Source organism: Rattus norvegicus, chromosome 16 (assembly GCF_036323735.1).
Source record: "Rattus norvegicus strain BN/NHsdMcwi chromosome 16, GRCr8, whole genome shotgun sequence".
Lineage (NCBI taxonomy): Eukaryota > Metazoa > Chordata > Mammalia > Rodentia > Muridae > Rattus > Rattus norvegicus.
Genome location: NC_086034.1, coordinates 37,766,849 through 37,786,357, shown reverse-complemented (window position 1 = coordinate 37,786,357; position 19,509 = coordinate 37,766,849). Strand labels below are relative to the sequence as shown.

Here is a 19,509-nt window from a genome sequence, read left to right as displayed (position 1 = left end):
AGAAGAACAAGAAGAACAAGAAGAACAAGAAGAACAAGAAGAAGAAGGTATCTTCCACTAAACCTAGAGTGTTTTGGGCCAGCAGCCACCAGGGCCCCAGCAATCCTCCTGTCTTCACATCCTGTTCCCTCCACCTACGCCCTTGCCACAATAGCTCTGCAGTTACGAGTGTGCAGTTATGCTTGGTTTTTTACATGGGTACTGGGGATTTGGACTCAGGTTTTCATGCTTGTGGCTGTAGTAAGTGCTCTGACCTGCTAAGCTATCTTCCCAGGCCCAGCTTTCATGTACTCTAAAAGACTGAACGAACTTCTTAGGGCAAACCTGAGACCTTCCTTCTACTTCTTATACCTGTTGAGCCATCAGGCAGTAGGGCAATCTCTTGTAATCATATGAGTGTGCAAGCATGTGAATGTACATGCACGTTTGTGTGTGTGTATGCACATGTGTAGAGTGTGTGTGTGTGTGAGAGAGAGAGAGAGAGAGAGAGAGAGAGAGAGAGAAAGAGAGAGAGTGTGTAAATTGCTTACCTCTCTATTCTTTCATGTTCATTTCTAATAAGGTTTTTACTAAAGACAAATATCAGATTAATATCTTCCCTTATACCTCTTCACATTTGTGCGTGTGTGTGTGTGTGTGTGTGTGTGTGCGCGTGTGTGTGTTCCACATGAACATCAGAGAATAACATGTAGGAGTCAATTCTTTCCTTGTACCATATTTGGATCCTGGAAATAGAACTCAGGTCATCCACCTTGACAGCAGGTGCCCCTACCCATTGAGCCATCTTACCAGCCCAGAATTCATCTTCTCAGAAGCTTGCTACCATTTGTAAAGACCACCCTCACAGCTCCATGTTTTCATGTTTAGTTTGCACTACAAGAACTGTGGATTCAACTAAGTTATGCCTTATTACTATCAATATTCAAGAAGTGGAGGTACTACTGGTAAAGTCGCCTGTATTATTTTCATTTTCTCAAATTCATCTCATATTCATAGTTCTTCCAACAGTCCTTGCTATGAAGGAATCACTAAAATTATATGTTAAGTTAAGCATGATGAACTAGCTTTGTTTCCCCCTTTTTTCCTCTGACACAATTGTTCAGGAACTATATTAAGTCCAACACTAGTGCACCCCTGACTTCCTCATTTTCTCAGTGTTGGCTGTACTTCCTGTGAACACCCTTGCTAGCTTGTTCTTCATCTGGGAGTCTAGCACACCTGACAAAGATATGAAGGTCAGGTCTTGAAGAAAACAATCCCAGGTTATATTTTAGAAGCTTCATTTTATCTAGAACAAAGAAAAGAGAAGGATTATTCCAGAGTGAAAAGTGCATCCTGTGTGGTTCAGTGTGTAGACTATGATGGTAGCTAGTTATATTTTGGGATCCATCCAATTGCCACTAGTCTTAGGCAAGTGCCAGGAATCAGAGGGACCACAGCTCAGTTAAGGAAGGGTAAGAGACAAAGAGAACTTTGGTAATTTAGCCTAAGTATTGAAATTGCCAAGGAGGAGCACAGCTGATACTTAGAATCTGTAAGACAGGGTGTCAGGTCACATCTCTCCAAAGATGGTCCACACAGTGGGGACACCAAAGAGTTTTGTTGCTGCTCAATGCAGAGTAACAGAAACCAGACTTACCTGCTCCACAAAAAACACTTTTTAAAAAGAGGGAAAAGTGTGAGGGAAGCCTTTGTAGATATAATGGATGTTCAGTCAGGAAGGATGCTGACCCCTGAAACAAGAGGAGAGCCCTAGTGTTGCCCCCCTACTACTTCCTTAAGACAGACCCTAGGCTGCAGCTCAGGGAAAGAAAACTCAGAGCCCAGAACTAAGAGTCGGGGGGACTATTTGTGGTGGCTAGAGACTGAACTCCAGAACACCAGACACAGACAGGTACTCAGAGAGAGAAAACCCTTCAGAGAGCCTGTGCCAAATATTGGTCAGGAAACTGATTAGTGTGTCCACATGAGAAAACTATCCAAGGCCATAGGAGAAAAATCCAAGAGGATTATGAAATAGAAACCCTGGCTACTCAAATAGGTTAGGAATAGTCACAGCAATGTTGAAAAATTAATATTTCATCAGGCATTGGGTTAAATACTTGGGAGGATTTGATCTCAGTGGAGAATAATTATTCCAGGACTGAGCATTGCTCCGGAACCACCTAACAAAACTTAAGGTAAGCTCTAAAAGAGTGAAATAGATCTCAGGGCCAGCGCCTATGAGGCTTCGGGTTCAAAGTTCACTATCCAAGAAGCAAGAAACTCTAACTCACAACAGAACAATTGATCAACTGAAATGAAACTAGACTGATGAAAGCACCAGGATTAGTAGGCAGAAAGAAAAGTAGAAAAAAAAAGTTGAGAAAAGTATCTGTCAATGAATTAAACTACAATCAGTAAATATATCTTTCAAACCCAAGTGTAAAATAGAAACATTTTCAGATACACAAAAATTGAAAGGATTAACCAGAAGCAAAGTTGATCTACTGGAAGATTAAAGAGTGGCCTTCATACAGCCAAATGCTACTGTTAGATAGAACTATGGGTCTCCTGAGAAATGGAAAGAATTAGAAGTTGAAATGATTACATGAGTAAATATATAATTTTCTCATTGATTAAATTAATAAGATATAACTGAGTAAGGAAAATATATATTGTGGTGCACATACACATGAAAATGTCTAAATACATACTTAAAAAGGCAAGACCTTAGAATCATAGAAACACATATGACAGTGTTGGCAGCAACATGAGAGGTCTCTGTGTTCTTCCTTCCTTGTAGACACACCAAGTCTACAGCAACTCCTAGATTCATTTCGTCTTTGTGAGCCACCCCAGTCATTAGAGAGACTCTTATACTTCGGGCGAGTGCACCACTACACAAAAACAGGTCCAAAAGGTGGAGCCACAGTCTCACTCACTATAATCTCTACTTCTGGCACAGAGTGCTATGCAATGAGAAGGGAACCCCAACTCAGTATTTCCCGGAAGAGTAAAGGAAGGAATTGGATCATGCAGCTAGCATCCTAACTTTTCCTGGCCCTACCACAGGAACTGGCTTCTGTCTTTCTTGTTCAGAATGTTAATAGGGCAAGTGTGTACTAATTCCCGAGGAGCTACACAAAATAAAACAACATGGAGTCACTTATCACAGCTCCTTCCTCAAGTCACAGAACAAGAAGAAAACCTAGGAGCTCTCAGGAGAAGACAGGCGGAGTCAGACCGCGTCTATAACCTCACATCTGTTCTCAGTGCCGTCAAATGGACCAGCTTTGGTTTTGCTTGTCTTTGAGCGGTGACAGGGCCAAGCATATACTATACAAAACTACAAAGAAAATATCGAACTTAAAACTGCTTCACTGCAATTCAGCTGAGTACAGAACAGGTCGGCGAAGAGATCCAGCTCCAAGTTTTTCCTTGGAGACAGGGAGGGTTGGGCCACACTATCAACATTCTATCTTCCCGGAGAGCTACTGATTGGCTCCCATCTTAGCACTGATAGGCATATTCTAGAAACCCGCAGATAGCTTAGAGCAAGGACAGCTGTTTGGGACTAGCATAAAGGTGGAGAGCCTACAGGGGAAACTCTTTCCCTGTACAAAGCTGATTCATCAAAACTGGGAAAGGTGATGGGAGTTCTTTTGTTTGTTTAAATCTCTAATGTGCAGATCTATCAATATACACATATACACACATATCAACAAAAATGGAAAAAAAATAGGGAAACAGAATCCAAACCAACGAATAAGATAAAAAAGTCTAGAAATTGACCATAATGAAAGAGAAATATATGATTTACTTGACAGAGAATTTAAAATAGTCATCCCAGGGATGGAGATTTAACTCAGTTGCTAAGCATGTTCTTAGCAGATGTTGCATGATGTTCTTGCAGAGGACCTGAGTTCATATCCTAGTACCCACGTAGGCAGCATACAACATCCTGCAACTACAGTTTCAGAGGACACAGCACAATATTCTGGTTTCCACAGACATCTGTGCGCGTGTGCACGCACGCAGGGACACACACACACACACACACACACACACACACTCTCTCTCTCTCTCTCTCTCATACACTCACACACACAAATAAATCTTTAAGAATTTTCTTTGAGGATAGAGTTTTATGTTAAATATTCTTAACATAATAAGGTAAAAAATGGGTATTTGAAATGACTGTGGGAGTCTCAGGTTACCATGTAGTCCTGCAAATAGCACAGAAATGGCATTAAGAAACCCCAATCACAAAGATAAGAATCTCTTCGGGGGTTGACCCAAGTTCCTGAGGAACATACACTTTGTCAAGAAGCACCAGGGGTTGGGGATTTAGCTCAGTGGTAGAGCGCTTGCCTAGCAACCGGAAGGCCCTGGGTTCGGTCCCCAGCTCTGGAAAAAAAGAAAAAAGAAAAAAGAAAAAAGAAGCACCAAAAGAAAGGCCTGAAGAAGATGCAGGCCAACAATGCAAAGGCAGTGAGTGCACTCGGAGGCCATCAAGGCCCTTGTGAAGCCTCAGGCCATCAAGTCCAAGATGCCAAAAGGCACCAGCCTCAAATTCAGCCATCTAACTTTCATGGCTCCCCTCAAGCTTGGGAAGAGAATTGGAAGCCACATGGCCAAGGGTTGTAGGCTCTGTGGTCCAAAGCCCAAGGTTCAAACCAAGGCAGAGGCCACAGCTCCAGCTAAGGCCCAGGCTTCAGCTCCAGCCCAGGCTCCCAAAGGTGCCCAGGCCCCTGTGAAAGTGCCATAGAAAAGGTTTCTGCCAGTGTGAAGACAGACAGACTGCTGTGACACACCCACCTACACACTATGTGCAGATGACCAGGGTCCTATGCTGTTTTTACAAATAAACTTGAGGCAAGAAAGAGAAAAGAAATAGAAAGCAATAAACAAATAAACATAAAAGGATGGAAATATATTCATAAGGTCCAGTATTATAAGGACCAATGCAATTTCAACAAAAATCCCACCAGGGTTTTCCTACAGAAATTGGCAAGAAGATTCATGCACAAATACAAAAGACTTAGACTTGTCAAAAGCAAAACAACAACAAAAAAACCCAAAAGAAAACCAGAAAATCCTTTATCAAAGAACAAAGCTGTAGGGTAACTCTCCCTGATTCAGAGAAAATTACAAGGTGACAGGAAGTACAACTTTAGTTTGGAATAAAACATACAAGTTGATGAATGGAAAAGAAGGGACAGCTTGGAAAGAGGCCACACCTATAGTAAGGTGACTGTGTGTCTGCGACCTGGCCACGAAGCAGCAGCCTTCTGAGGCATCCCTGTGGTCCCTGCTGGAGTTTTGGCTCTGACTTTGTACTAAGAAATGTCAGTACATTTGACAATGGCAAAGGAGATTCAATAAAGAAAAAGTAACCCTTTAAATAAACAGCACAGAAATTATTAGACAGCTACATTCGGAACTTGGATGAACCTAATGCATTGGATATAAGTAACTAAATGGACTGGGGAAGCAACGTGAAACCTAGAACTATAAAACTTGAGAAAACATAGGAGAAAACTTTCGCTTACTTTGGAAAGGCAATGCTTTCTTGGATATACAGAAATATGGTCTATTGAAAAAGGAAACAAAGGCAGAAATCACACTTTACCAATTTTGAGAATTTTTCTTCTTTGGAAACCTTTACTAAGGCGAAGTGGTAAGCCATAGACGCAAGCAAACAGATGTGGTAAAAACTCATATCCCAATATATGCAATAGATGGGCAATGTGGCAATATATGTAGAATCCTCAAAATTTGACAAAGTCTTAGTTTGTTTTCTGAGGCTGTGATAAAGGCCATCACGGGAAGCAACTCAGCCAGGAAAGGCCACTTCATCTCACACTTCCAGGTGACAGCTCATCACTGAGAGAAGTCAGGGCACAAAAGACAGAAGCCTACAGGCAGGAACTAAAGCAGAACCCCAGAGGAAGGCTGTTCATTGGCTCACTAGCCTCACTCTCAGCTGTCTCTCATACCGCTCAGGACCTTCTGTAGGGAGGAAGTACTGCCCACAATGAGTTGGGCTCTCCATGTCAATCAACAGCCAATTGATAATCAAGAACACTCCACACAGGCCACTGGGAATTTTCTTTAACTGAGGCTCCCCACCTTGTGACTCTGGTCTACATCACATTGCCAAACAAACCACAGCAGTAAAAACCCAGTTGTCTTCTCCTCCTCATTCTTCCTTCTTCCTCTTCCTCCTCCTCTCTTTCTCTTCTTTTTTGATAACTATACTTTGCATAAAAAAATCAAGGAATGAAACATTATATAAAATGTCTTACCATACTTTTATGCTTTGTTTTTTTTATTTTTTGAGACAGGCTTTCTCTGTGTAGCCCTGGCTGTCCTGGAACTCACTCTGTTAGACCAGGCTGGCCTCAAACTCAGAGATTAAAGGCCTGCACCACCACTGCCCAGCAATTAGCATACTTTTTTAAAGTCAGGATTTCACTAGTTTTGTTGTTGTTGTCTTGCTTGCTTGGCCTAGAACTTGCTATGTAGCACGCACAAGCTAGCCATAGTGTATAGTCCATCTGCCGTAGCTTCCCAGAATTACAAGCACGCAAAGCCACACCCAGCCACATTATTTTTATTCTATTCTATTATTCTATTATATTATTATATTATTCCAATTAATTTTTAGATGAGCAACAGAGGTAATTACGGTTTTGTTTGTTTGTTTGTTTTTGTTTTTGTTTTTTTTACTTATTTTGAGGTGGGGCAGTCAGAGCACAAGTTGTAAGAGTCAGTTCTCTCCTCCCACTAGGCAGGTCCCCGGAAGTGAACTCAGATTCTCAGGCTTGGTGACACTGAACATATTCTTCACTAAAGATCACATAAGAAAAGTGAGTGAGAAATGGCAGTATATACTAACAAAGTATCATTATATATCCTTTAAAGATATCTTATATAAGCATCAAAATACCTAAGATGTAAAAAGTGACCAAATCAGGAGTTGGAGACCGTGTACAAACCACACTGCTAGTGGGAACTGAAAACCACATAACCACTTTGTAAAAAACGGTTTGATAGTCTCTTTAAAAGTTAAAACACACTGGGGCCGGAGCAGTAGCTCTGCTGGTAAAGCACTTACCATATAAACATGATGACCTAAGTTTGAACCTAGAGCCCACATGGGCAAGAAGTCATACTGGCAGCACATGCTTACACTCTTACCACCAGGGATGTGGAGACTGGAGGCCTGTGGAAGTTCACTGGGCAGCAAGCCTCGCCCATTGGTGAGACCCGAGACCTGGACCCAATGAAGATCCAGTTTCAGGAACCAAGGTCGGGGCTGGAGAGCTGGCTTAGCAGCTAAGGTCACGTGCTGCTCTTACAGAGGAGCTGGGTTCAATTCCCAGCATCCACTTGGTGGCTCACAACCATCTGTAAACACTATTCCCTTGCATCCACCTACATGCACGTGGTGCCCATACAGGAATACAGGCAAGACATACCTAAAGTAAAATAAATTTAAAAACTAGAACCAAGCTGGATGGCTCCTGATAAATGACCCTGAGATTGACCTCTGACTTCTTCGTCCAGCCCAGGTAGCTGTTCCACATGTACATATTTGCCCAAGAGTAATAAATGCTCTGATATTACAAAGACTTGCATAGATGTATTCTCAGTACCTTTATTCTAATTGTCCCAAATTAAAAATGACTCAGATGTTTATTAACAGGTAAAAAGATAGATATACAATTTATAGTATATACAATGGGATACTTAGCAATAAAGCATGCACATCTCAAGACTACTGTATCGAAATAGCCTATACAAAGGGTTGTGTAATGTCAGCTATCCTATTCTAGAATACGAATATAGAACATGAATATCAGAAAGCAGATCGATGGTTGCTGGATGAGATAGGCAACAAGGACAGATGGACAAGTAAAGGCTGTGGGGAAAGTTAGATGCGATTGTGATTAATGTCTTGATTGCAGTGATGACGTCATGGGAAAACCACATGCTTAACAAACTCCATGTTTGAAGTAGCTGCAGTTTATTGCATGTCAATTTCACTTCAAAAAAGCCATAAAAAAATCTTTACCCAGTGGGTGGAGCCTGTTTTGCTCGACAAAAATACTTCCTTAGAGAATGTTGGCTGTGGTTTTTCCTGCTGCATGATAAAGATTCACAACGGGGTAGCTCCAGCCTTCTTGATAAAAACAGTGTCAGGGGTTACTTGGTTTTATTTTTTTAAACTGTATCTCATGGGTATTAAAGAGGGGCTCATAGGACATAAATGACAATGGGAGCCCTTTGTAGCATTAAAGTTTAGCCATCTGAACACTGCAGGCGTGATGCACAAACATGCCATGCCAGCACTGGGTAATCTAGGATCTGCAAAAAGTCCATCTGAACATTTAATATACTTATACATGCGGTATGTATATGCTAGATAGTGATACACTGTAGAACTAATGTTTTGCTCTAACAAATCAGAGAATTTATACGTTTAGTAATGTTTGTAGAAAAAAATTAGGTGTGTACAATTTTAAAAATTACAAGCCAGGTCAAAGATGACTAACTCAGATTCAAATATAAAATAAAACCTGGAACTTTCAGGAATATGATGGAATATTTTTATGCTCTAAACTTTAAAAAAAATCAGTCTTTACTCAAAATTTCACATCTTACCTAAGATGAGTTCTTCATAAGCTGTATCTAGTGATTGGGAAGCTCAACTTTGCTAGGGTCCAGCCCCCAACAGGGTTAGGTACTGAGATGGGACACAGCTTGAGGACCTCTGGCTTTTAATTTTCTCTTACTGTTCTGCACCCTGCCCCATGGCTTCTGGCAGTTTAACTCTTCTGTTCTGGAGGCCAGTAGATAATAACTTCTGGCAATGAACTCTCTTTTCCTCTCCTGAGGCCAAAATCTGCTGGCTTCTGTCAATTGATTCCTGCTGAAAGAAAAGTTATGTGGGCTTTTTACTCCTTAACTGAGCCTTCATGAGCCAGAGAGAAAGAAAACAAAAAGGATAAAGAGAAAGCCATGCATACACACACACAAACACACAAAACACACACACACACACACACACACACACACTCATTCACTCACTCACACACACACAAATACTCAGACAGGCCTGACCACCTGTCTCATCAATTGCATATGCATACCTAAATATGTACACATAGTCCTACGTATATATGTATGTACATACATAAAGACAGATATAGATATATAGATAGATAAATAGATATGGAGAGAGACAGACAGACATATGTATATACATATATACACATTTGGTAGATGGAGCAGAGCCTCAGAAGACACATTATTTTTTTTCTCCTTAAACTTTCTTGAATCAAATTATTCAAATTATTTGAATCAAATCTGGAATTCTATAAAGTCATTAATTCATCTAAACAGCATTAATTCATGGAAGTTCATCTTCATCTTGATCTGCAGGAAACTTGCCCAACAGAGTGGGCTATCACCAGGAAGTTATCAATCGAGGCTGTAGGCAGTGAGGGTCTCCTGGTGTCCACTCACACCACGCCACATAAATGAAGAGCATGGTGATGACAAACAGAAAACAGAACGTCAGTCGCAAGAAGCAATCCTGGGACAAAGTCTCTGGGACCGAGACTTACCAGGACACCTCATCCCTGCAGAGCAAGATGGTAGACCGTCTCCAGGAAGCTCACTTGCCCATGGCAGCTCTACCTGCATGGCATCTGTCAATACTCTCATTTCCTCTCAGCAACACTGTTAACGTTCAAAGTGTAAGAGTAAGAAAGACAGACGCATGTCTGCTTTTGTGTGTGTGTGTGTGTGTGTGTGTGTGTGTGTGTGTGTGTGTGTAAATGATTGTAGATGTGAGATCAGAAGAGGAATGGAAGAGGGGGGGAAAGTCATAAGGAAGGGAGAAGGGGAAAGAAGAAGGTAATAGAAAAAATGGATATGAAAGCAGAAAGGAGGACTTGGAAGTAAGAGTATGGGGGAGGGGGTGTACATGGGGGAGGGGTGAGAGGAGGAGGGCCCAAGGCACATGTGTATGAGAATGCCAATTTGAAACCTATTTCTCTGTATGTTATCTCTGTATGTTAATTAAAAACAAATATTCTTAAAGTGCAAAGAGAAGTACCAAGAGAGTACCCTGTATTGCACTATGATAGAAAGATATATTGGCATGTTAGCAAAGTGCATATACTACGTATGGATTCTGACTCTGAATTCCACACTATGTTGCTTTTCTTCCTTTACTGCAAAAAGCTCCACTTCCCCCAGGTCTAATACAAAAGCTAGAGAGATTGTTTAGATGCATGACGACTCATTCAGTCTTGTGTAACCACCATTAAAGAATTATCTCTGTAGGAGTTATAGTTGTCTGGTATGACCCCCCAAAGACTAGTGGATAGAAGTTTTGGAAAACTATTTTACAAAGAGTAAAATGTTAAAACTATGTCAGCAGAAGTTTGCTCACTTAGCAGAAGTTATCTTTCATAGGTGGTCATGGCCATGCTACGTGATTAAGAGATAATTCTAGCCTCCATTTTCAGTAGCAGATACTTTATTTGGGAATTTTTTTTGAAAGTCTAATAGAAAGTTTGTAACAAAAATGAGTCCAAAAATTAATCCTGGAATATTTGAAAATAATTGGAATATATATACATATATATATATACATACATACATATATATATATATATATATATATAACATTGTCTGTGAACTGTTAGGTTTAGATTTTTCTAAACCTACTTTATTTAGGGTTCTTGAATGCTTCAACCTCCCTTTTAACCTACTGACTAGAGATTGGGGAGAAAGAAGGTTAATAGGAAAAGGGGCTTGTGGACCTAGAAGTGGTTTAGAAGTAGTTCTTTGGAGTGATTATTACCAGCAGTCCAATCGAATAGCAAACACCAAACACAAATCACTAGCAGTAGCTCCCTCTATCCAGTAGAAACATCAAGGCTCCTCCAGTTGGCACAAGTCAATGGAAACAGCAGGAATACTATGAGAAGTTCTCTGGCATGTTTCTATCTATGACGTGAACACCCATGAAGACCAGGAAGGATGCTGCAAGCATGAGCATCCTCTCTCTGTTTATGGGGTTCCATTTGTACTCTCTCCACGCCCTCTCAAGCATCAGCTCCCACAAAGTGTCACATGACCTCTCAACAAAACATCCTCTCCCAAGACAGCTTCCAGAAAAACATCACACATGTGACACAACTGAGTTTCCAAAGAAACTAGAAATAAATACCGCTTCAGTAAATATCATCATAAATCAGTGTTTTTGTCTCTGTCAGGGTGGTGTCATTGTCTTTGACAATGTTATGGTTATCTGGTTATCCTGAAAGGTCAAGTTTATTGTGTTTGGCGATGCTAGCTGTTCTACAAAGCTTTACGAGTTTATATTACCTTTAAAGCAGTTGTTCTTGAGTGAGTACACATAAGAAATGTGCGAATTTGGGTACCTTATTAAATGTAGATTCTCATCCTTAGTTTCCTCTTCCTTAGCACTTCCCATTTAATATGTGTGTGTGTGTGTGTGTGTGTGTGTGTGTGTGTGTGTGTGTGTGCGCGCGCGCGCGTGCATATGAGCATGAGCATGAGCATGTGCACATGATTGTGAGGACAGGACAGGCACATGCATGCCATGGCACCTATAGAGACGTCAGTGGGTCAGAGGTCTTCTGTGAGAGGTTAGTTCTCTCACCATCCACCTCATTGACATTGTTCCAGCCTGTGAGCTTTTGAGCCAATTGCCTGTCTCCTCCCGCCATCTCATCCAAAGAGTGTTAGGACCACAGAAGCATGCTGACACCTGCACCTTCATGGCTTCCAGAAATCGACCTCGGGTTCTCAGCCTAGTTTGGCTGGTGTCTTTATCAACTGAGCCCCATCCCTGGCACTCAATATGTGTTTAAAGGGTGTTCAGACACTTGAATTTTTTTGAAACAATTACAGGTTTATTTAAGACTATAAAATAATGTAAATAAAATCCTATAATATCTTTTATATGATTTCCCCCAATAGTATCATCTTTCAAAACTACAATTTAATAATGCAGAGTGCTGCATTGCTATATTCAGAATTTTTTTAGACAAGTATTTCAAGTGTTTTTTCTTTAAAAAACAAAACAAAACAAAAACAGTGTAAAAGGTTAGAAAGGTACACTGTGAAAAACAAAAAGAACCTGGAAAAGGTTAACTCCTTTTGCATCCAAGTTTACACCACATGCAAAAGTTTATGTTCAGATGAATCCTATCTTTTAAAAAACAAATGCTGACCTATTTTGTTTGTTATTCTTTATCAGGAACAAGAGCCATGATGAAATGTGTGGTCCTTGTCATCCTCGGGCTAACTTTGCTGTTGGGAACACAAGCCATGCCTTCAAGTCGCCTCTCCTGTTACAGAAAGTTGCTAAAAGATCGTAACTGTCACAACCTTCCGGAGGGCAGAGCCGACCTGAAGCTGATCGATGAAAATGTGCAGCATCATTTCTGGGAGGGGAAGGGATGTGAGATGATCTGCTACTGCAATTTCAGCGAATTGCTCTGCTGCCCCAAGTAAGGGAAAGGCACTTCGGAATGTACTGCTATGATATATTTGTAGTAAAACTTCTTTTTTTTTTTTAAGATTTTTTTTTATATGAATGCACTGTACCTGTCTTCAGACACACCAGAAGAGGGCATCAGATCCCATTACAGATGGTTGTGAGCCACCATGTGGTTGCTGGGAATTGAACTCAGGACCTCTAAGAAGAGCAGTCACTGCTCTTACCCACTGAGCCATCTCTCCAGCCCATAAAAAAGAACACTAGAAGCACGTTCCCTGACCAGGAATCAAACCCAGGCCACGGCAATGAAAGTGCCGAATCCTAGCCACTAGACCACCAGGGACACACATAAAACCTCTTAAAATATCATCTCTTGCTGTCTTACATAGGCATCTTCATCTTCCAGCAATAATACAAAGATAAATTTCTCTGTGATTTTTCTCTATACAGAAATTTAAAATATGGAAATCTACACAAATGCATGTAGTACAATATGTCCAACTTTAAAATATTTTAACATTATTCCTATTTATTTATAAGATTGCTCCAATTATTTTATCACGATTATAACAACAACCCCAAAACACATGATTTTGGTTTTTGAGTGTTGCATAAATGTAACATTCAATGAAGGTTTATTATGTACCAGTGATAATAAGTTTTTTATAGGTATTAATAAATATTATCCACTCAATAGACTCATGGTTCAGTACTATGGGTTTTTTTGTTTTGTTTTTGATTGGTTTTGGTTTTGCTTGTTTTGTGGTTTTTTGTTTATTTTGTCTTTTGGTTTGTTTTTTGTTTTTTGTTTTTGTTTTGCTTGCTTTGTTCTGCTAAGTTCTTTTGTCTGTTTTGTTGGTTGGTTTTGTTTTTTGTTTTTTTAGTTTTTTTTTTGTTTTTTAGCTCTGGGGTTTTCTCAGACTAGATCTCAACTATAGCGTAAGCTGTCTGGAACTTGTGTATACTAGACTGACCTTGAGAAGGTGAACACTCAGGGCGATCCTCCTAAGTGCTAGGTTCACAGCATGAGGTACTGGACCTGGCTTAGAACAGCTTCAGAACTAGGTTTGCTGAAACTAATCACTCTTAAATAAACTCCAATCCCATTTGCTTTCAGGCCCGTCCTAGTTGTATACCATTCTTGTTGAATGACTGTGGTAGAGTTGTATAGGTGAGAAGATCTGAGTTGAAGGCTGACCTGGGTTACATAGTGAGACTGTCAAAACGCAAGGAAAACTTAGCCTAAATAAAATGGTGCAAAATACTGCATCAACCACTGAATTTTATGTTCAGTTCCTACTAACAACAAGAACTGATTGGTAATACAAGTGAGCCTCAAAGTTGATATTGTAAATAATTTGAAAAAGCAATAAACCTTATTTTAAATTAAACAAGTTAGTGGACAGCATCAAGTAAGTCATTGGGACAGAAAATGTTAGTAAGGGTTTTGGGAGGATTTTTCTAGTTCTATATATAAGTTAATTAGAAATGATTGGGGCTGGGGATTTAGCTCAGTGGTAGAGCGCTTACCTAGGAAGCGCAAGGCCCTGGGTTCGGTCCCCAGCTCCGAAAAAAAAAAGAACCAAAAAAAAAAAAAAAAGAAATGAAATAATTTTGTTCAAAGCAATTTACGTTTTGGAAATTTGGTATATGTTATATATAAAAACATTGGGAATTAAATCAATACTTTTAGTTTGATTTTAAGATTATTTTAATTTGATCAAGGACTGTTTCAAATACTGTGATCTTGGACATTCAATTCTGGTTCAAATTGCTTTCAACAGCTGATGTCCTATTTCCATCCTTCTAAGAAACATGCAGGGTAGAAAAGGCAGACATTAAGGAAGCTCCTCCCAGGGAAGGCAGACGGGTGTGACCAGCGATACCTCACAGAACCAGCTAATGCTATTGTGGAGACAAAAACCAGGTCCAGACCCAAATAGTTCCCCAAGTGAGCTTTCCAGAGCACTGCCTGTTCAATACATCCTTGTCCTTGGACCGCAGCGCAGACTGAGTCAGGAGCTGCGCAGGGCTGGCCTTCCCATCAGTGTTCAACAAGGCTTGCAGGTGATTCTCAAACATGAGGATGCTTCAGAAGAGCTGTACTTGGTGATGCAAGGACACATGTTAATTTATCCCATGAATCAGTTTTCTATACTAGTTAGTAATTAAATGACAACCATTATTAGAATGGCTTTTTTTTCATTATTGGATTGTTAAACCAACATACTGCTGTGAGCTTATATTTATTTTCTGATATAACTTTGTGATTATTACTGTTAACGTTTAAACAGAAGGTTAAACATTAAAAAAAATTCTCCTTAACTTTGAGGGGTTTTTTTTCCAATAGGAACAGAATCACTTTGCAAACTATGTTTCTAGTAAGTCAGAACCACATAAAATTTATACTATTCCATATGTGTTTCATATTACCTTATGCCATCTTTCCTACTCCCCCCCCAAAGACTGGCTTTTAAAACATGTTTATTTGCATACAATCAGGATAGTTCTTTAATGGTTTTCTAAGAAATATCTAGTGATCTGACTTTTAACCCCAAATTTAAACTTCATGACCCATTTCCACATCAAAGAACTGAACTGTTTAGTATAGGTTTTGAAATAACCTCATTTTTCCTTTTATTTACAGACAAATAATAGCATAACATCAATGGTAAGATGGTGAAAGGAAACTCAAGTCACTTTTTGTGGTCTTTTGTGCCTCCTGTGGAAGTCTTTTACTCATCTTTTATATTTTATTAGCCTACAATGAATGGTCTACTCTGAAACTCGAACCACTGCCCATTTTTAACCCAGAAAAGAATAACATATACCTTAAATTTTCTGCTGAGTTTAACTGCTGTTTTTTCTTTCAGAGATGTCTTTTTTGGACCAAAGATCTCCTTTGTGATTCCCTGCAACAGTCACTGAGGATCTGCCTGTATTCTGGAGAACGCCGTCCTGAAGTTCTACACGGTCCCTAATTTCCCACAAAACTCCATCAGTAACATTTCTGACTTCCGTCCAGTGTATCCAATCCAGCATAGATTCTATGACATCTTACTTGATAGAGTAAACTTGGGCTAAAATGGTAATAAACGTTGTTTCCATTTCATTGGTCTCTGTGGACACTGTTAGGACTGCTAAACCTGTTTGGCTAGAGTTCTAGTTAGGAGCTCACTACATTCAGTCAGAGTCCCGACCCCTAATGGAAAGTCACAATCCTGATTCACAGACAGAAAACTTCAGTTGTCGGTTGTCACTTTTGACCAGGCAAATTGAATAGAGAACCAGGTAATAACTTGGCCTTTTTGGAAGGGATGCTACACATTTTCTATTAAGAAAGAAAAGAACCCACCCTTAGGTATTATTATAGGTGACACATCTTTAAGCACATTTTAATTTTGCTGTTTTGAAAAAAAAAAAACCTTAAAGGTAATATTCTTCGTTCCATTTCTCCAACTTGAGTTTTTAAGATATACAACTCAGAACAGAATTTGAACACCATTCAAACACAAAGTTGTATCCCTAAGACCACAATACATATGCCTGAAGCATCAATTTTCTTAGAATAAAAAAGTCTTTTAAGGGCTGGGGACACAGACGGGACTGGGGGATGTAACTCAGTTGATAAATGCCTGACTGGGGAATGTAACTCAGCTGATAAATGCCTGACTGGCATGCACAACCCTGGGTTCAAACCCCAGCACTACATAAACTGGGTATAATGGCCTGTGCCTTCAATCTGGGTAGGGGTAGGTAAAATGATCAGAAATTAAAGGACATCATCAGCTACATAGTAAGTTTTAAACTTGGTTTGGGCTACATGAGACCTTATCAAAGAAAGAAAAAGAAGACATTTTCTAATTATGAGGAAACAACTTTGGGTCATAGCTTATATTTTAAAATAAAAACATATTACATGCTGGTTAGGCGCTAACCATTATTAAGATTCTTGGGGCACTAGCAATGAATAAGATAGACATGCCTTCTCAGAACACATTCTAACAAAGCTGCCATCATAATGAAGTTATTTATAAACATGAAGCCTACCATAGAGAAATAGAGGTCACTGTCCGAAGGATTGTGTGGGAAAGTTTGAGACACACCATATCTCTTTTTTAAATTCTCTCATATATTACATCCTGACCACAGTTTCCTCCCCCTCTTCTCCTCCTAGTCCCTCCCTTCCACCTCCCCATCCACACCTCCTGTTTCATCTCAGAAAAGGGTAAGCTTTATAGGGTGTATGATATCAACTAAACATGGCAAATCAAGTTATAATAAGATTAGGTACCTCCCCTTATAGTAAGACTGGATATGTCAACCCAGTAGGAGAAAAAGGGACCCCAAAGCAGACAAAAGAGTCATGGACAGCCCCCATTCCCACTGTTGGGAGTCCCACAAGAGAGAGACACACTGTATCTTAAACTCAGCGATGAGATACTATCTTGAGACAAAAACAGTAACACTATTCATTGACATACAACCTCAAACATCCTGTTTCTGAAGCCCCAGCCAGAAAGCAGGGTTACTACTGGACTGAGCCAAACAATTTTGGGGTAATCATAATTCTGATTAATCCTCTTAAGAGTCTTTATGTAATACCTGTCAGAACATGTAAATACCATGACATCATTAAAAAGATGGAGAAAATCAATTGTAAAGAAAATTAATAAATCAGTTATCTAAAAAGCACGTGATTTAATTGGGTTTTCTTTGCTGAACGGACTGGTAAAGTAGATTCAACAGAGCTTAAGAGATGGCTCAGTGGTTAAGAGCACTGACTGATCCTCCAGCACCCATGAGGCAGCTCACAATAATAACTCCAAAATTTGACAGCCTCACACAAACACACATGCAGGTAAGATACCGATACATATAAAATATATAATTTTTTTAAAGTAGACTCAACAAGGGAAGTTTTACCTTCTTCCTGGACTATCCACCAGAGAGCTAAATAAAGTAAAATCATCAGTAATCTGTTTTAATTTGTATTTTCTCTAACAGATGAGTTAATAATCCATGGTCTATGTGAGCAACACATCGGTGTGAAAGCAGATGTGAAACAACAGGTCCTTTAAATAAGCATTTCCTTGCTGCAAGCAAAACCTGATGTGAAAACACTGTGAGCCCGTTTAATCTATTTCCTTTTTAGAAAGGCAAGTTTCTTCATGATAGGACATGAGATTGTACATTTCAGAAAGCTCACCAGCATCTAACACTTTCTTGATCTGTCTTTGACTTTCTGTGTCTTTTTTGTTCTTGGCTCCAAGTTGTAGAATTCAACGGTGACCATCACACTTGAATAGTTCATCTCTTCCTGAAAGGATTCTTTTCCTTGCAGTGTTGAGGGGCTCCTTCAGGGTATGCTTTGCTAGAACAAGAATGGATCCTAAGGATTACTGGAGGATTGCAAGCAACATAGACAACCAACTCAGGAGGAAGGGCAGTGTGATGGTTATTCTTGGTTGTTGACTTGACTACCTCTGGAATGAACTACAATCCAGAAATGGAGGGCTCACCTGTGATCCAGATCTTGAGGCTGGAAGACAGGTTTCTGACCTGGATCTTGACATGGAGATCTCAGGCATAGTGGCCATGGAAATCTTAGGCCTAGGCAAGGTAGTCCACACCTTTAATTCCAGAAGACTGAGGCAAGCAGTTCTCTGAGACCAAGGTCAGCCTAGGACAAAGAAGGAAGATTTACTCTTCTTCAACCACTTGCACTTATTTGACAGCACATGACTTGGAACCTAGTATTACGGAAGACCGGTTTAAACAACTAACCTTGTGGGACTGAGCAACTGCTAGATTCTTGGGCTTCCCATTCACAGCTGACCACTGTTGGATTAGTTGGACTACAGACTGTAAGTCAGTACAATAAATTTCCTCAATATATAGAGACAGTCCATAAGTTCTGTGACTCTAGAGAACCCTGACTAAGACAGGCACATAGCAGCATTCACAGGTCACTTTTAAATTTTAACTGCTGTAACTGCTAATAGGTGTGATTTCTTTTGATTATCGCTTTCGAAGAAGAGAAAACAAAATAAAACAAAAATGTGCTTCACCAGTGATGGTCAATCTAAAAGAGAAAGTCCCAGCCATTACAACCTGGCAAAAATAAATAAATAAATAAATAAATAAATAAATAAATAGCATCCAAAATGGAAAGGGAAATATTAACTGCCTTTATTTTCCCTTACCCTGAAACGTGTGGTGTGTGTGTGTGTGTGTGTGTGTGTGTGTGTATCTATATATCCCATGTACACACGTAAAGCTAACGAACTCAGCGCAGTTGTAGTATTGTCAACACACAAAATCAGTTATTTCTACGCCACTAATGAACAAGACAGAAAATTAAGAAAACAATTTAATTCATAATAACATGACAAGAATGAAACACCTACCAACAAGTTTAACCAAAGACGCTAAAGACGATGGAAACAATAAAATTCTATAAAAATAAACTCGAGAAGACCTAGGCACATGGAGAGACTCTACTGCTTGGGTTAGTGTGTCTAACATGACTGAGGTGGAAATCTTAGAACAGAGGGATATCCTATGCTACCCCATCGGGAAAAGACATCTTTTCACACTCATATGGGGTTTCAAGAGCCCAAGAACGATGAGAGTAAGAACAAAGAAGTCTTGAAAAGAGTCGAAAGTCCAGAAATAAACTTGAATCTTCTTGACTAAGTGATTTTCCACAAGGGAACTAAGATCATTCAGTGAGGAAATGGTATCTTCTCAGAATGATGCTTTTGACAACCGCTTAGCCATAAAGACAGCATTAATGCTTACCAGGCTGGATTAGCAATGGATTCCAGACTTCAGGCCAAAAGTAGAGCCACAAAAGGAAAACTACTTACAGTAGGCCAACTGAAGATGTAAAACTTTAGTGCACTGAAGAACACTAAAAAATGTGGATGAGTGAACCTTTGGAAATCTCTAACAAAGGTTAATTACCCAGAATA

The 19,509-nt window shown here is 39.7% G+C and overlaps 1 protein-coding gene and 1 non-coding gene across 2 annotated transcripts in view; one reads left to right on the top strand and one right to left on the bottom strand.

The window, feature by feature from the left end:
* The window catches only part of Scrg1 (stimulator of chondrogenesis 1), a 28,272-nt gene extending 12,653 nt beyond the window's left edge, over positions 1 to 15,619 (top strand). Inside the window, exons 2-3 of the mRNA NM_033499.1 lie at positions 12,290 to 12,542; positions 15,406 to 15,619. Coding sequence (NP_277034.1) covers positions 12,301 to 12,542; positions 15,406 to 15,460 — 297 coding nt within the window. The 5' untranslated portion in view covers positions 12,290 to 12,300 and the 3' untranslated portion in view covers positions 15,461 to 15,619. The remainder of the gene's footprint in view (positions 1 to 12,289; positions 12,543 to 15,405) is intronic.
* Trnae-uuc9 (transfer RNA glutamic acid (anticodon UUC) 9) lies at positions 12,804 to 12,875 on the bottom strand. The gene has a single exon. It is a non-coding gene; the product is annotated as a tRNA-Glu (tRNA).
* Positions 15,620 to 19,509: the final 3,890 nt, after the last annotated feature.